The sequence below is a fragment of the Epinephelus lanceolatus genome, chromosome 13 (genome assembly GCF_041903045.1).
Source record: "Epinephelus lanceolatus isolate andai-2023 chromosome 13, ASM4190304v1, whole genome shotgun sequence".
NCBI classification, from domain to species: Eukaryota; Metazoa; Chordata; class Actinopteri; order Perciformes; family Serranidae; genus Epinephelus; species Epinephelus lanceolatus.
Genome location: NC_135746.1, coordinates 1,535,445 through 1,552,708, shown reverse-complemented (window position 1 = coordinate 1,552,708; position 17,264 = coordinate 1,535,445). Strand labels below are relative to the sequence as shown.

The 17,264-nt window shown below is 43.6% G+C and overlaps 1 protein-coding gene across 14 annotated transcripts in view; it reads right to left on the bottom strand.

Annotated features, from left to right (window-relative positions):
• The window catches only part of epb41l2 (erythrocyte membrane protein band 4.1 like 2), an 88,498-nt gene that overhangs the window by 11,528 nt on the left and 59,706 nt on the right, over positions 1-17,264 (bottom strand). For 3 of the 14 annotated variants that reach the window (XM_033648276.2, XM_033648281.2, XM_033648277.2), the window contains exons 15-20: positions 10,387-10,437; positions 10,193-10,228; positions 5,729-5,899; positions 4,891-5,097; positions 2,830-2,898; positions 1,795-2,454 (exon numbers count right to left, since the gene is read on the bottom strand). In XM_033648276.2, coding sequence (XP_033504167.1) covers positions 1,795-2,454; positions 2,830-2,898; positions 4,891-5,097; positions 5,729-5,899; positions 10,193-10,228; positions 10,387-10,437 — 1,194 coding nt within the window. Of the gene's footprint in view, positions 1-1,794; positions 2,455-2,829; positions 2,899-4,890; positions 5,098-5,728; positions 5,900-9,384; positions 9,445-10,192; positions 10,229-10,386; positions 10,438-13,378; positions 14,710-17,264 lie in introns of those variants that run through there. The other 11 variants (XM_033648287.2, XM_078173650.1, XM_033648278.2 and 8 more) reach the window with 10 other exon arrangements.

The window sequence follows — 17,264 nt, the reverse complement described above, 5'->3', positions numbered from 1 at the left end:
ATGGCTGTTTTTGCAAATGTGTGCTCCATATTGTATTGAAAGGGAAGTGATTCGGTCGTTCCACACACAGTGGCACACATGCAGTAAATACACATGCATAAAACAAACACAACACATGCAGCAAAATTCATGCAAAAATAATCAAGAGCTTCCAAACTCCAAAGTCCAGAGCACAACTACTTTCAGCAGCGACAGCTACAACAGCAGCACAACTACAAAAACATCTTTGGCGCCAACATGCAACTCAAAATACGACACGGCACAAACATGCATAAAATATGAGCCCATGAAACACGCAGACGAGGTGGCAAACAGGACGGCCATTGATATGTAAACAGCATGCAAAGATGACATTCAGATAAGCTTGGGGTGGCATTTCCGATGTGGTTGGCAATGATGATTTCCACAATACCGCTACCATGGTGACCGTGACGAGCCAATTAAACACTAACAGGAAGAGAAGCATCACTGCCAAACACGTGGAGGACACGCAAACACACACACACACACACCAAAGGTGAAAAACGGCATGCAGAGCAAAAAGCAAATATACACCTAAAAGCATTGTGCAGTTCCCACTTAGGCCCCATTTACTTCACAACACTAACATACGATGCACTGTAGGAGGCATGTTGATCATGGTACGAGGTATAACGATAACACAGAAATTAAAGTATATGAATGTGGTAAATAAATCAACATAAAGACTGAAATGAAGTGTGTAGTGGATGGTAACTTGACACCAACGCCAAAACACTTGTGATGAATGAACTCCTCAGTCTGTTTAAAATGGTAGGTTCAGTATTTTTCAACCTGGACGCTATTTCTCATGTTTTGTGTCTAAATGACGAAGCGAGACAACAGTTTTTGAAACTGGTCCAGTACTGAGCAAGAGGGCCGCTTGTTTTTGCCACTGACAGGCTCAGATGTCATTATAGCTGTCTAACAAGATTATGAAAGGATCCCAACAGAGATAGAGCTCTGTGTTACAGAGTACGATTCATTTTGTTTAACCTGAAACAGCCCCAAAATTGCTACTAACAAACCCACCAGGCCCCATTCAAATAATCAGTCATTTAAAATCTGTGAAAAACACTTCATTCAAAGTCGCCAGAAACAAAATAAAACTTAAAAACACTGTCTTAAAAACACTGTCTTGTTCCAAAAATCACCAACTCTGATTTGGTTGAAATAAACCCTTAATTCATTCAGTTAGATGTGACAATTTGTTGCCTCTATACACACTTAAATGACTGTTTATTTAAATGGAGTCTGGTGGAACAGACAATGATGTTTCTCGTTAAACAAAAAGGTCTATCCCTGTAGGGATCCTTTCCATAAGTTGTCAGACACTTAAAATAATAATCTGAGCCTGTCAGTGGCAAAAACGAGCACTTGCAGAGGACGTAAACTGATGATGCACAAATGCCCCCGAGTGGCTAAAGTGTAGCCTGTTTCGCCGCTGTTGGGTGCAGCGTTCTCGCTACTGGACCAGTTTCCAAAACTGTTGCTCCCATTAGTCACTTAGATACAAAAACATGGGAAAAAAGGGTCCAGGTTGAAACACACAGAACTTAGCCTTTAACTGCATTTCTTTCATTTTAGGTTTAAAAGACATTTGCAGGACAAACATGAGTGTGAGGATGTACATGGGGCTTAAATATTCACGCAAGCAGGAAGGAAACCGGCACTGTGGTAAGCAGGAAGAGGAAAAATAAAGGTGGGTGTTTCTACAGTTGGTAGGAGGATCAAAGCCCTGGGGAAGCTCCGCAGTCGGCCCAGTGAAGACTTTACCTCAGAGCAACAAATAACCTGCGGCCGTGGCTCTGCTTCAACCAGAGAAGCCTCTCCGTTCATTTTAGGCTCTTCCTCTTCCTCTGCAGGGGCAACCGTGCTGGTGACGCTCTCCTCAGGCAGGGTGTGACCATTAGGAGCTTCCTCAGGTGTCACCATTGGATCATCTGTGCTTTCCTCCATCTCCCTTTCAGCTTCTTTCTTCTCCTCTGTGCTCTCCTTCTTCTCTGCCTCCTCTTTCCTGGACTCCTCTGCCTCTAGACTGGTTGCCTCTACAGGTTGGCTGATTTCAGCTGGAAGGGAAGGAGCGTCTGGAGCTGTCATGTCCTGCTCCGCCGTCTTACCCTCCTCTTTCTCCTCCTGCTCTTCCTCCTCTTCCTTCTCCTCTGGTATTTTTGTGTGGCAGATGGATACGGACACATTTGGATGGTACTCTGCTTCCTCTTCACTCTCACTCTCGGATGAAATGCTCTCCTGCTTCGCCGCTTTCCCTTCCTCCGCTACCACTACTTCCTCTGCAACCGTCACTTCCTGCTCTCTTGTTTCCTGCTCTGCGGGTGGGCCAGCAGGGGAGCTGGCTGTGACCGTGACAAGTCCAGGTTTGGGTGCTACAGAAACCTCTTGGACGACAACAGTTTCCTCGATTTCAACTTCGGTTGTCTACACACACACACACATACACACGCACACATGTACACGTAGTGCACAGACACACGCAATGAGGTGCACACACATACACGACAAACGCATGGGGACAAAAAAAAAGAAGCATAACATGATCATTGAACATAAATAAAAACTTAATAAATGAATAGAAATCAGGACTAAAATAAGATGAAGATGGTCAACTGTGGACAAAGATGTAAGAGAGTGAGCGGAACAAGTAGGATCACAAATGAATAGTCAAAGAATGGATGGCTGCAGGATGACATGTGAAGCTGCCAGGGGGGAATATGGAGGTATGAAGGAAACGATGGATGAAAAGCGTCATGGAGGGAAGGCTGGATGGATTAATAAAGAAAAAGTTAGGACCACCTTTGCAGGTTCTTTGGTATCAGAGATCGTGTTATCGGCAGCAGCTGCTTCCGTTTGGGGCGCGCTCTCCTGCATGACAGAGAAGTTACCATGACAACCGTCAATCACACACAAGCAGTGACATCATCATTGTTAGCACTAAACGTCACCTTTGCGATACTGTGATGCTCGTTATGACAGGACAAAGGGAAAGGGCTGAGTGTTAATTGGACCTCCCTCTCGGTCCCTGGTGGACCGTCTTTCATGCAAGTTAAATTCCACTCAGTTTCAAGATCACTGTAGCAGGCAGGAAGAGAGACGAGATGGAAGAGTTGACAGAAGAATAGACAACAAAAAGGGATCCATGGAAGATGGATTAAAGAGAATATCCCATCAATTAACACAGACGCTCATCTTAGAAGATGAAGATAAAAGAAACATTGAAGTCAGCAGTTTCTTAGAGATTTCTATGATCACAGAAAACACGGGGCACCATAGTGACACAAGTTCACAGACTTTAAAATGTCTTGTGTGCCATTTGAGAAGATAAAGCTGAATTCACACTACATGACTTTTGCACTGTTGATACTACACAACTGTCTGTCTTGTAATCAGGAGACTTGAAGTCACTGTGGTTTGACTGACCAATGACAGGGCGTCACACACTACAAGACCTTCAACCAGGAGGAACACCTGACGAGTAGCCTATGTTATGTGATGCATAGGTCGACCCAACCCGGGGCCCGGTAAGTGCTTACTAGAAAATATCAAAATCAAAAAGTGACAAGGCAGCATTAGGCAAATAACTTAGAGAAACATTGCGTGCAATAGTCCACCTTCCACCCTATCTTCCTGTCAATCACTTTAGCCCCTTTTACACTGCTTGTTTAAGGCAGGAAATTGGTGCCATTATTCCGCCTCACAGTTCTGTATAAAAAGTGTGACTGCAGAATGAGGCTGAGTCGGGATGGGAGCTAGTAACTACAACACAACAACGTCTGTATATACGGGACAGCCAGCGGGACGGGATCATGGGCAGCATGGGTGTGATGTTTTAACGACAAGCTATGCGTGCAACCCACGGAAGGAGATTTACAAAGTAGCTTGTATTAGTTAGCGGCTAACTCAAAGAAAAAGCACAGCTGCCAAAAAGTCAGCAAATCGGGAAAACAATAAGGTCCAAGAGCTTCTTCCCCCACAAGCAAAGGACAAGATCAGCCACCATTCAGCAGACGGTAAATGATCAATATTACTGCTGACGCATATGTTATATGTCATTATAGAGGCCAACCAGTTGTTACATGTCACGCCTCTTTTGATTACGCAAAGTCAGCACGCTATCTAAAATTACACACAGGAGCGGAATGACGTTGCCATTGTCTGGTTCTGTGTGAAAATACAAAGACACTGTAAAGAAGGGACTTCGTAGCGTCACTATAGCGCAGTCTCTGAGTATAAAGACCTTGGGAAAGCACTGCAGCTACAGCAATGCATCTCTGTCCTCAACCTTTGTCTTGCACTCTTATTGGCTGTAGTTTGCCAACAAAGTCCTCAAAGTCCTTATCTCTAATCTGGGGCTTTTATCGAGGAGCTCTAAAAACTGTCGGCAAGTGGAAAACCAGGGCTAAAGTCTTGTAGTGTGAACCTGGCATCTTTAACAAAAGTCAACACATAATGGCTTCCCTCTGTGTTTTGATTAAGTGTTGTGCACAAACTGCTGCTTCAATACTTGCTGCTTTTTACCGTTTATTTTTTCCTGAAGGAGCTGGTAAAAACTGGTTCATGTGCATTCAATCCACACACATAATTACCATCACAAAACCAACAGAGGACGTCCCAACACTCATTGCATTCACAGCTGTTAGTTGTTTTAGCTTAGATTTACCATGCCCATTATTCAGGATGAATGCCTCCTGATAGAAATTACTACCATTAATCCAGCATCCACAGCATCTCTTTAGTGCAGTGTGCGAACACATCTGGCAAACATCTTTAATTAACTGAGCCATTGCAGGACGTCTGTATTTACTTCCAACGACTGAACCGAAAGTAAACAGACTCCTAAATGTTCAGCAGCAGCACCTCGATAGCAGAGAGGGTAGCAGCTGGGGAAAAAAGAAGCCCGTGTGTAGCAGCGGCCCTGGAGACAGCAGTGGAAGCAGTAGGAGTAGATGTGGTTATATCAGCATCTAGCGTTGGTTCGGGAGCACTGCAGGGAGATGCAGCTGAACAAAAGCCAGTGCCAGAGTGTCTACTGAAAAGTACAGAAGCTATCTCCTCTTCAAGGCTCTACAGCAACACACACACAAGTACATACAAACACAGGACACAGAGAGGAAGAGAAAGATGACATTTGAGAGACAACAGAGAGAAAAGAAATCCCAAAACACAGCATTAACACAAGACATAAAAACAGACACACAGGAAGTACAGCAGAAGTTCTACAGAGAGCAGCCATGCTTGCATCTTTACGTCTTGTAATGATTATATAAACCACAACAGAATGAAACAGATTTGTTTAACAGATGAGAAACTAGCAGAGCATTGCATCGTAGAGAAAACAGAATCAAACCCTTGCACTGCTGGAAAATGCATGTGATAAAATGTGATGTGAGTCCAGCTGGAAAAGGATAAGAAAGTGGAGCAGCTCCTACAGAAGAGAGAAACCCCACACAGTCCATGGAGCTGTAAGTGATCTACACACAACAGGTCATGAAAATACCACCACAGCAAAAGCATCAGACAGAGAGGTCTTGCACACACACGTGATGACACGTCATTCTACCAGAACCACATTCTTGTTTCTTTGCAACTAATTGTGTGACACAGTTTCTGAAGCACCTGCAATTATCTGCAAAGACAGCTCACAAAAAAAGCCTCATGCTTCTTTTCTGACACAGAAACATCCAGACAGACGTACCACTTGCTGTTGCTGTTGGATACGTATCGTTGTAGCGGGAGAGGAGGTGAGACGTTTCTCCCACTGGTTGGGTTGAGGAGGAGAGGGAGGTGGCGCCTCCATAAAGGAGCGTTTAAGCTGGCTAATGCTAGCTTGGTGTTTGAGAACGTCTTCTTGGGTCTTATCATGGTCCTGATGAGGGAGGGGAGGGGAAGACGGGGGAGGGCGGGGTAAAGAGGAAGGTGGAGAGTAAATGAGATGAGTATGGATAAATGAGGGATGAAGGGCAGAGGTGGGAAGGAGATTTGAGGGGAGAAGAGATGGAAAGGAAATAGGATGACAGAGTGAGAAAAATGATAATGGAGGGAGGATTAGGTGGAAAAAAAGGGTAAGTAAAGGATGGCAGGGTGAGGTGAAATGTAATGGGAGAAGGAATATGGAAAAGAGGGAGGAAGAAGGAAAGAGGGAGGACAAAAGGAGAGAGGGGAGGAGGGAGGAAGGGGAAAATTCGGTTCAACACAGGAACATTAGTCTGTCAATCGGGAGGAAACCAAGATGGATGCCATGCCTCACTGGAGCCTTGTTTAAAGGATCTAACATCCTAAATTTTGTTAAAATACGTGTGTGTGAATTTGAGTATTTCAAAGCAGGCTGCAGTGAAACAGGGCCGCTCCATCTTGTTGGGGAGTTCTTCCTTAAAATCAGGCCAGGAGCAGCTGTGCAGACTGCAGAACATGGAGCTGATAGTGCTGATCATCTCTTTACTTCCACCTTCACTGGATTCCCATGAGACTGTTTAAAGGAGACCTGTTATGCTTTTCCTTATTTCTGTCATTTATATAATGTCACAGTGTTGGATGTTCATATCAACATGGCCAAAGTTTCCAAAAATGAGGTAAATGCATGTAAAACTAACCTCTGCAGGGAAACTTCAGGCTGCAGACTGTTCTTTATTTCCAGTGGGGTTTTTTCTACTTTTGAGACAAGCTGATGTCACATCGTGATGAATTTCTTTATATGGTCATCTGCTCCAGGCACGCTTCTTTAAGCGTTTACATTACGTAGCCTACCCTGCTACATTAGGCTACATGCTAACATCAGGAAAATATCTAATCTTGTGCTGATGTCGTTAATGTCTCAGATTTTGAATCGTGTTTGGTTGTGTTTAGCAGCTTTTTTGGTGATTTTTAATATTAGAAAAATAGAACTAGCGGCGACGAAAGCCAACTGTTGCGTCGTCTACGTCGCCTCACGTCGCCTCACGTCGCCCTGTGTCAGCTGCATTTGAACACACTACACGGACTACATCCGACGGCCAAGTAGCACGTACGTTCTGCGCCTGCGTGAGAGAGAGCGGAGTGAGAGAGTGGTACATCCTGTCAGCCGAGGGGTTTCCTATCTGTGCAGCCGAGCACCGCAGCACCTCCACGGACTATTACATCCAGACGGTCCCGGTGTTTCCTCCTCAGGCTCCACTTCACTCAGCTGCCCGATAAACCCGCTGCTTCTTCCCACTTTAACCTGAATAACAAACCAGGGCTCGGTGCTCCAGTTGGATCCAAACGGAGAGCCGGGGCTAGCTCAGAGACTAGCGGAGGCTAACTGGCTGTGCTTCCCTCCGGTCATGCTGCGGCTAACGCTCCGCTAGCCGCTCCCAGCTAGCTCCGGTTTGTTATTCAGGTTAAAGTGTGAAGAAGCAGCGGGTCTGTGGGGCAGCTGAGTGAAGTGGAGCCTGAGGAGGAAGCACCGGTTAGCCCCGGTTTCACTACAGGCAGATTCACTCGCTACAGGGGCGAGGAAATAAAACCTGACTGGGTGCTTAAAGAGACAGGCCTTTAAAAGAGCACTTTAGGAAGGTGAGGAAAATACTGTAAAACTTAAAACAAAAGTTAAGCCTCAGTTAATTACCCAGTCCCTTTTACTAGCCCGGTGTGGCTACACAAATAAAGGCCTGTCTCAATCAGAGGCCTGGTCTGGTTGCCAAGCAGTTTATTTATTTTTATAGAAGTTCTTGGGATGTATAAAAGTGGGTTGTTTGCAACCTCAAGTTATGTGTCCATTCCTCGATTACCCTGTAAGTTATTCATATTCCTTCAGTCTGTCAGGGTCCTCAGCTCAAAAGAATCAAAAGTGTTTTTCATAGAAATGAATCTAAGTTGTGAGGATTGTTTTAAGAGGAGAAAGTGGTGTTGGTATGCTGGGTGCTGTAACTCACTCTCCTTCTGATCTGTTGGAGCTAGATCAAATGAATGATTCATAATTGCTATATTATCTGAAGCCTAATTTTTATACAAGTAATATTCAGACTGGTTCAAATAAACAATTTGATTTTATTTACCATCTTTGCTGAGCAACAGTTTTGCGTGGAAGGAATTAAAGGCCTGTCCCAAATACAGGCCTGCTGAGTTCAGTGACTGAAGCATATAGCCCGGGCTACTAATACAAGTTTCACTGTGAAGTATTTTTTGACCACTGAAGTGTGTAAACATGTTAAAGTAGAAACCTTAAATACAAGTGAACATAATGAGCATAACAGGTCCCCTTTAAACACTTTTTCTTTCTCGTCTCTGCCATTTTCTGTCTTTCTGTCACAAACATAATAGGATACAATTAAATATAGTTTATTAATAGAGGAGGTGGATCAACATTTTCCTTGTAAATTGACTGGACCACAAATAAAGGAGAATTTTCCTCTTGAAATAAACTTATTGTGTGTCATAAAGAAAATATGTTTTTAGTCTTCTGCTTTAAAATACTACACACTGGACAGACTACACATATCAAGTGGCATCACTATCAGCCCCACGCTGCATACTGTTGTTGTTTTAGTGTGTTAACGAAACCACGCATCACTCGACGCTGGCAGCCAATCACCAGAAAACAGGAGGAGAGCTTCTCACATGTGTTAGAGAGGCAGGGTTAGTCAGGTTAGACGCAGCTGCCTGGCGATCATCAAACTCTTTCATCAATCAAGGAGAACAAGATTTTGTTTTTTTTTCAATAAAGGTCACAGAACAGCATTCAACATGCACAGAGCATGCACAAAAGTTCACACACGGCTGACGCGCCTGTTCACAAAGCAGCCATTGAGAACACTCAGCTTGGGAAATTCACTGGGACAGAAAGTCTCCACTGTACTCCAGCGTAGCCAGATACACATCTGATAAATATTTGGCATTTCAGAGATGCAGCACAGGAAAATATCACGGGTTCCTTTTGGTACAAGACGTGCCCATGTTCCTGGCCACCAGACAAATCAAAGCGCACTACTCAATCTCGTCTCCACCAATTCCTGAGGGAAAGATTTGGCTCTGCTACAACACTGCTGAGTGCAACTACAGATAATTTACGACAACATCCTCAGTCACATTTCCGAGCTTGTGTTCCAAATGGCTGCCATGTGAAAATGAACGATCAGCACTGAAACCATTTAGCACCAAAACATTTTCAATCACGCTATAAAAAAGGAAACAGCAAGAATTGAGTGTAACTCGATATGCAAACATCCACACACATGATCACACGCAGGCATGCAACAGAGCCTGAGAGTGCGAGAGGGCAGCAGTCTTGTAACAGTAACAGTAACAGTACAGAGGAAGTTGTAGTTCTGATGGCGTCAGAGTACACGGAAAACATGTAGTTCTTATAGTCGGCCATCAGACGACGCCAGTACCAACCTCCAACATTAAATTACTGTGCCTCACATAAATATTGTCCCCATGCACTCTCATTGGACTCTGGAAGGCAGACATACAGCAAAAAATAAAACGGTGAAAATTAATTTTAAAAATGGAAATAAATAAAATAAAATGTGTGTATTTGGTTTTAACTCTACAAAATAAATAAAAGAAAAGCTGGAAGAAAATAACCATTACATTTAATAATAATAATAAATGATATATATAAGAAAAAAAAAGAAAAGAAAATGTGGTTACACAGCCAACACGTCTCAAACTGTGATGAAGGCTGGAGGATGGGTACAAGCACATATTAACATGTTGGTATTATTCATTGAATGTAATGACGCCAGCACTCGTACCCATGTTGACACAAACCCACAGCAACACCAACACACATTTACACAAAGCAACAAACCCCAGTGTGCTCTCAGCCAAACCCCAAAATACTGATAAACCACAGACATGAACCAGAAACCAAACTGAAACTGTGAAACCATTCTCCACACCAGAGCAACCCAAAGTGAGGATTTTGGGTGAAAGTGCCCGCTCGGGATCAGTTTTTAGACTCAGACCCAATCTGAAAACAAAAGGTATTAATATAGACACATCTCTAACTTTATATCATCAGTGTAAATATTCTGATTTTTTATTTTGTCTGTACAAATTCCAGATTGGGTCTGTAGGAGAAACTGACTCTGTACCATGATGTTAGGGCAGCTTCACCCTAAAACAGTGACACCAACAAACCAAACCAACGCGTGCCGAGCAGATGAGAGACAAATAAAACCAATAGCTGTGTGTGAACCTGAGAGGGGGCGAGCTCACTGGCTCCAGGTGACTGCTGACAGGGGTGAAGTCAGGGAGAGAGTAAGGACAGGTTAGGGTTACTGCATGTGAGCTCCACTACACCATGAAACCATTTCCATTCTACATCTAAAACCACCAGTAACCTACATTATTGTCCTGAGTATTTGCAAAGCATGCTGGGTAAAGACAGACCTGGGTGGGCGTGGCTTCAGCATCACCAGGGCTTAAGTCCACCTCCTTAACCTTCAATGTCATTGGCGATGGCAGTCATGATAAAATGAGGAAGGTTAGGGGGAATGAAGAAAGAAAAATGTGAAATGGATGATGGGAAAAGCTGGTTTCTCCCCCCATGGTGTCGGGGAGCTCTACTGGTCATGTGACCTCTGACAGCGTCTGAGAGGGTTGATAAAGGGAGGCAACAGGTGCTACTGACTGAGCTACTCATCCTACATAAAATAAGTTTCACAGTCTGTGTCAAAGTATATTTCCATCATATGATACATGAACATTTACGTTTTCCCTAAACAACTTTTTATGTACAGCACACTGTGTTCAGATCATGTCTAAACCCAAGTCAGATCCACCGTATCTACAACAAGTACAATGCTAGCACTGCTATAGCTCCTGTAAAGGAGTGCTACGTTTCATTCAGATAAGATTATGAAAAACTATTCTCTGGTTGCTTCGATGTTTTCCACCAGTAGCCAGATTTCATTTTAGTATTGACTGCGTTTACATGCACACTTAATATTCCAATATTATTCCAAACTAGTCCATAGCCATTGGTAGCTTTGTCACCTTCTACCTATGCCAGTCCTCAATACCTATGTGCAGTTTCACATAGATTGACCACGTCAGTGAGTAGAAAAACGTGGGACAGACAGAATGACTGACTGACAGAATGACACACTGACAGTTTCCCTGATTATGTACAGCATACCATACCATGACTTAGTCATACCAAACATTAGAAACAACACCAACATTGGTCCACAGGGGGAGCCACAGCGATCGGTCGCATTTTAGCCATTTTGAAGCATTTTTCTGTTGTTATAGCGCCACCCAGTTGCCAATTAGAGTTAAATTTCTCCAGTCACCTTGAGGCGTCCTGTTCTACATATCTACCAAGTTTAGTAAAAATCCATATGGCGGTTAGGCCTAGATAAGAAATGAGCTCTCTAGCGCCCCCATTTTGTTTGATGGGGTCAATAATGGAGGGGTCCCCTCAGATTATGTGTGGTCATATGCCTACAAAGTTGCGTGGTGATGGGTGAAACCCTTGAGATGTTATACACCTTTATGTGATGAGCCACGCCCTCCGCAATATTCATTGCCTTATAGAAGCTCAGTTTTAGTAAGTTTTCCAACTTTTGCCAAGAGGGAACTTTAGATATTGGTCCCTAGATTATGTTCACCCAGTTTCATGCAGATCGCTCAAACTTCCTAGGAAGAGATCCATTTGAAGTGTTTTTCAAAAAATTCAAAATGGCGGAAAATCTATATAAGCGGAAGTTATGGGTTCTTGAGGCAAATGTGTTCCTCATGAGGAGAGGCATCTCTGTGCAAAGTTTCATGTCTCTACGACATACGGGGCATGAGATATGCCCATTCAAAGTTTGACATTTCAATGGGTTGCTATAGCGCCCCCTTTGGCCAATTGATGTAATATTGCTTCATTGGCATCCTCCCATGACCCTCTACCACTGTGCCAAATTTCACATGGATTGACCAAGTCAGTGAGGAGAAAAACATGGAACAGACACACACAGAGTTTTCCTCATTATATAGTAAGATGTGACAGTATTCTGAATGTGATACAGGTCATGTAAACAACATATTCAGTTTGGATATTCCAAAACCTTAATCTGGATGTAGCATTTTCTGATAAGACATGCCAATATTATTCAGGTTTTAGACACATTTTTTTCTCCTTTTGTCATTAGCTGCAATTTACCGCAAAAACAAAAAATCACATAAAAATGCAGCAATTTTTATGTGATTTTTGAGAAAATTGGCTGCAAATTCAAGGTTTTTTTGCTGCGAGATCCTGGAGGGACTGATGAGTGTGTTTGTTAGAGTATTCTAAGGACAATGTGGCATTAAAGAGAGTGTCCCATGTCACTGAGCCCACACAAGAGGAGACAACTCCAGTTCATGAACCAGAAGTAAAAAGATGATTTTTATTTTTTATTTCATTTTTTTGGCTTAGGTGTCTGCATTATGTTTTTATGCATTTGAAGTGTGTGTCTGTGTGAGGGAGAGAATAAAAAGAAGCAAAATGACAAGCAGCTTCAGGCTTCTGATTTTCCATATTTTGCCGTGATAAACTGCATGTTGTGCACGTTAATGCATGTCAACAGGAATATTAGTGAAATATTCAGTTTCATTAGTCGTGTAAAAGCTTAGGAGGAATTAGTGTTATCATCGTTTTCATGTATTGGTCTTGTTACATACATCTTTTAATTTTAATATAATTTAATATCAAATATCGATATGTTTCAAGGTGCTGTATCAAAGACAGAAATTCCAGTATTGTATTGTCTTTTTCAGAATAAGGTCAAAAACCAGAATTGTTTGTGCATGTGAACGCAGTCAGTGTCATAGTGACTCTAGCAATGAGCAGAATATGCCAGTATTCTTTCAGCCTGTCTTTTCATCACATCTCTGATCCATCTGCGTCCACAGGAAAACGCCAAAGGCCACCACAAAAGTACAAAAGTTAAATTCTAACTCCAACTAAGCGAACAACAGACAGAGGTTGAGGAGGGAGTCCTGGACCTCAGGGATCAGGGTCAGTGTAACACTGTTTACTCTTAACATTCATTAGCTTTAATATACAAACAAAAACACTTTGAGTGCTGCGGGGTCGAGGGGTTAGTTTATCTATCTGTATATACAGTTATAACATCTAGCGTATGACTAATCCGTCTGCACTGTGAAAACAAAAAGCAGCAACTGAAAATGTCATTAAAAATAAATTTGCTTTAGTTTGATGAGTGTCAAACACAAAGGGGATTCCTTTATGAGCATGATGACTAATGTTGAGCATTTCAAAGACATCAAGCGGTTCTGCTCATCACTACATGTCATCTATTCCTTCCCTAACAGTCTCTGTACAGAATTTAAATCACTTATATGCCTAAAATCTTCCCTCTATATTAACAATATAATAATATTTTCTCTATTTGTTAATCCTTTATAAACTCTTTGAGTTTTAATACTTCTTATAAACGATACAGTGGGGCTGGCAGGATGCAGGGTGGTGCACCGAAAGAAAACACAAGGTGGTGGTGGTGGTGGGGGACTGAACATACAGACACACAGTTTACAGATTGAAACATAAAGCAGGTAAAATGGGGGGGGGGGGGGGGGGGGGGGGGGTATTTATGCAGCAGGATCGCACACCTCAAGCGTCCACGTAGCGCTAGTCTGAGTGTGGTGCCTGATGCGTGGAGGTGTGTGTGTCGGCGTGAGAGGAGAGCTTAACTGACCCTCATACTGATCCTTCTCTTTGATAAACATCGGCAAAACTGCCTTACGCTGGCTGGAGACCCTGTTCTCCAGGTAACACAGGGTGAGGCCGAGGGGTGTGGCTAAAATCAGGGCTAAGACCAAGGACTGGCTCGCTGTCAGCATCACGGCTAACAGGAAGGTGACCAGCAGGCAGGGCAGCAACAGAGGGGAGGGATTTAGGAGGTAGCGATGTACGGACGGAGCAAGGTTGGAGAAAGAGAGGGAGGAGCCAGATGGGACTGAACGGAGATACGAGGGCAGAGAGGACAGAGAGGAAAAGGAAGAGACGATTTGGGGACGGGCAAGAGAAGGAAGCGGGGGCAAATGTAGTTGTGTTGGGTGCCGAACAACAGCAGGAACCAAACTGAGAGCTTTAGTGGGCAGATGGCTCTGAACAAATGCCACAGAACAAGTCAGTTTTGATGCCAAACTGTTAAGAATGTGACATAACCTGGATCTAACGATGCATTCAGAGGCAACGACTGGCAATACTGACTTGGACGTGAGCTTGGACACAGTGGGAGTGAAAAAGCTCAGCTTCTTTGATAATCCTGAAAATAGTTTTGTGGGCAGACACCTGTTTCCATTCTTCCCCCAGATGGAGAGGAAACACAGGATAAAAGAAACGTATTTAACCACACCCCTCAGAGAGAAGCAGCTCCACCAATTTGGCACCCCAGCTTTTGCTGTGGTTTCAGCCTGGCTGCCCTCCTCCACCCCGTACGCCTCCGAGCTGCATGTTTGGGAGCTTGTGATCGGGGAGGAGGCTGGAGAGCTTTGTGCGAGGTGTTCAAGGTCAGCTGGCTGCTGATCGGAGAATAGAGACAAGGTGTTTGAGGGAAGGGCCCACAGCGCGTGTGATGCGCTCGCGTCGTCGTTGAGGTCGTCGTCTTCAGAAATGTCTGACAGGCCGTGGTCAAGCTCGGAGATAGTGTCGAGGGAAGGGGGGATGGAGGAGAGGGAGGATGATGAGGAGAAGGAGAGAGGGAACATGAAGATTGACTGATGGAGGTGGATCGCAGGAGAGAAGAGCACACACGAGGAGAGAAGAAGAAGGAAAAGGAGGGACACGAAAACACAGGTGACAGAGTAGGTGGCAAAAGAAAGGAGACACGTGCACATCCACAAAGTGAAGCAGCAAGCAGTGAGGAAGTTAAACAAGTTAAACATAAAAGAACCGACACAATGTGCATTAAAAACACATCATTTCATTTTGTCATGAAATGATGACGAACATGACAGCATGCCAGAGGGAAGTGATAAAACCAAAACAGTGTGTGAATGAACAAGGAGAGAGGGAAAGAGACAGTACATTAGTCAGTGAACAACACAGCAAAAATAGGTTAAAAGTGAACATAGCAGGGTTTGAGCACAGTGCAGAGTAACAGCTGTGTGCAGGGTGCCACGACTGGACGAAGGCTAAGACAAAGAGGTCAGTTCCACAGTGCCGGGGTGTGAGCGAGGGGGCGGAGGAGAAAAGGGTAAGTGGGGAGAATGGTCGGAACAGGAGGCATGCAGAACTGTACTGTAACACTATATGTGTACTCAACAGTGGCCGAAGTCCTGCTGTGGTACAGGACGGTGTGCCAGATGTTGAGTCAATGTCAAATCACATAGACCTGCCTATAATAGCTGCTCTAGGGTAACTGAGGTATTTTTCAACCTGGGGCCTTTTTTCCCGTGTTTTTGTCTGAGTGACTGATGGACACAACACTGTTTGAAAATGGTCCAGTACTGAGAGAGAGCGCTGCAGAAGACAGTGGAAGATCAGGCTGCAATGTAATCGCTTGGGGCATTTGTGCAACATCAATGTACATCCACTAAAAGTGTTTGTTTTGGCCACTGACAGGCTCAGATTGTTATTAAGTGTCTGACAACATTATGGAAAGGATCCTTGCAGAGATAGAGCTGTTTGCCATCAACATACTCCATTTAAACAAACAGTAATTTAAGGCTGCTGTCAGCCCTAGAGTGGTCTCCTCTGGTCTGAATCAGGGACTCATGTTGTTCCAAAGTTGTATAATTGCCTAGAGTTGGTTCGTGTTCTCACGGCAGCATTTACAAGAGGACCAGATCAAATGCCTTGTGTGAGAAAGCTGCTATTGATTGGTCAGAATTTCCATGTGGGAAAAATCCAGGAAGTAAAGCAAACGTTGAAGAAGAGTACACTTGCAAGATAAATGTGACACTTTCTAATGTCACAATGGAGGGACAACTACGCAGGTTGATTTTAGCGCTGCTCATCGTGGACTATATTGCTGTCATTGTTCATTTTAGTCAAAGCATACAGTTTGAAAACGAGGCGCGGCTCCAACTAGAAAACAATGTTTTGATGCATTGGATGTGCTGAATGTGCATATTAAGGCAGTACAGGAGGAGGTGCACATTAATAATCCTCCAGGACTGTAACATGCTCATGTTTAACCCAAACAATGTGTCATGTGACTGCAGTTGCTTCACATCCAGGTCGGAACACCTTCTCACCACAAACCAACCGCACCAGAGTTCCTTTGGAACCGGACTGAGACCACCTCTTCAAGAAGGTCTCGGTGTAATTGTTTTGCTGTGTTCACACCTGCACAAATGAACCGCACTGAGGGGGCAAACGAACTTGAGTTCGATCGAACCGAACCAAACAGGGCAGGTGTGACAGCACCCTTAGCTTAAACTTAAACAACCAAACCAGAGTGGATGATTGTTAAGACAATGGAAAGACGAATCATGATGGTTTTTGTTAGTGTGAAATAAGTGTGTTTTACGATGATAAAATTACTGTTTATTTAGAGATGTCGGCTGTTGCTGGTTAAACAATAATGATCTTACTCTTTAACAAAAAGGTTTATCTCTGTAGGGATCCTTTCCATAATGCTTTCACATACTTTAACAATCTGAGCCTGTCAGTGGCAAAACAAGCACCTTTAGTGTCATAAAATTACAATGCACAAATGCCCAGAGTGGTTTCATTGCAGCCTCTTTTGCAGCAGCTGGCTGAAGCGCTCTCTGTCAACACTGGACCAGTTTCAAACATTGTTGTTTCCATCAGTCCCTTGGACACAAACACAGGGGGAAATATGGTCCAGGTTGAAAAACCCAAAAGTTAGCCTTTAAGATCCAGTGGAAATCATTAAACTGAAGATAATCATATTAATCCTGTGAGCATTAAATGAAGATGTGAAACTTTCTCCGTCAGCCTTGTTGGTCTCTGTCCCCTCGTTCACTCACACGCATAATGACAGCTTAAAGCGGAGCAGTGAGAAGCCTCCTTGTTCTACAGGAGGCAAAGTTAAGTATCTAAATGACCCTGTGAAAACAGAAACCATATCAGCATATGACTCTCATCATCTACATGTATGGGTGATTTAAAGCCTCAGTAGTGACCAGATAAAAGTTTGTCCTTATTAAACGTTTGTCGTCACGTGTACAACTTCAGATGCCCCCAGTGAAAGTGCTGCATGGTTCCTCACATGTTTAACACATGTTACAATACAAGTTGTACAAGCCCACACAGGAAAAATGTTGTAATGTTGTTTGTCTCTCTCTTCAAAGCACAAACATAT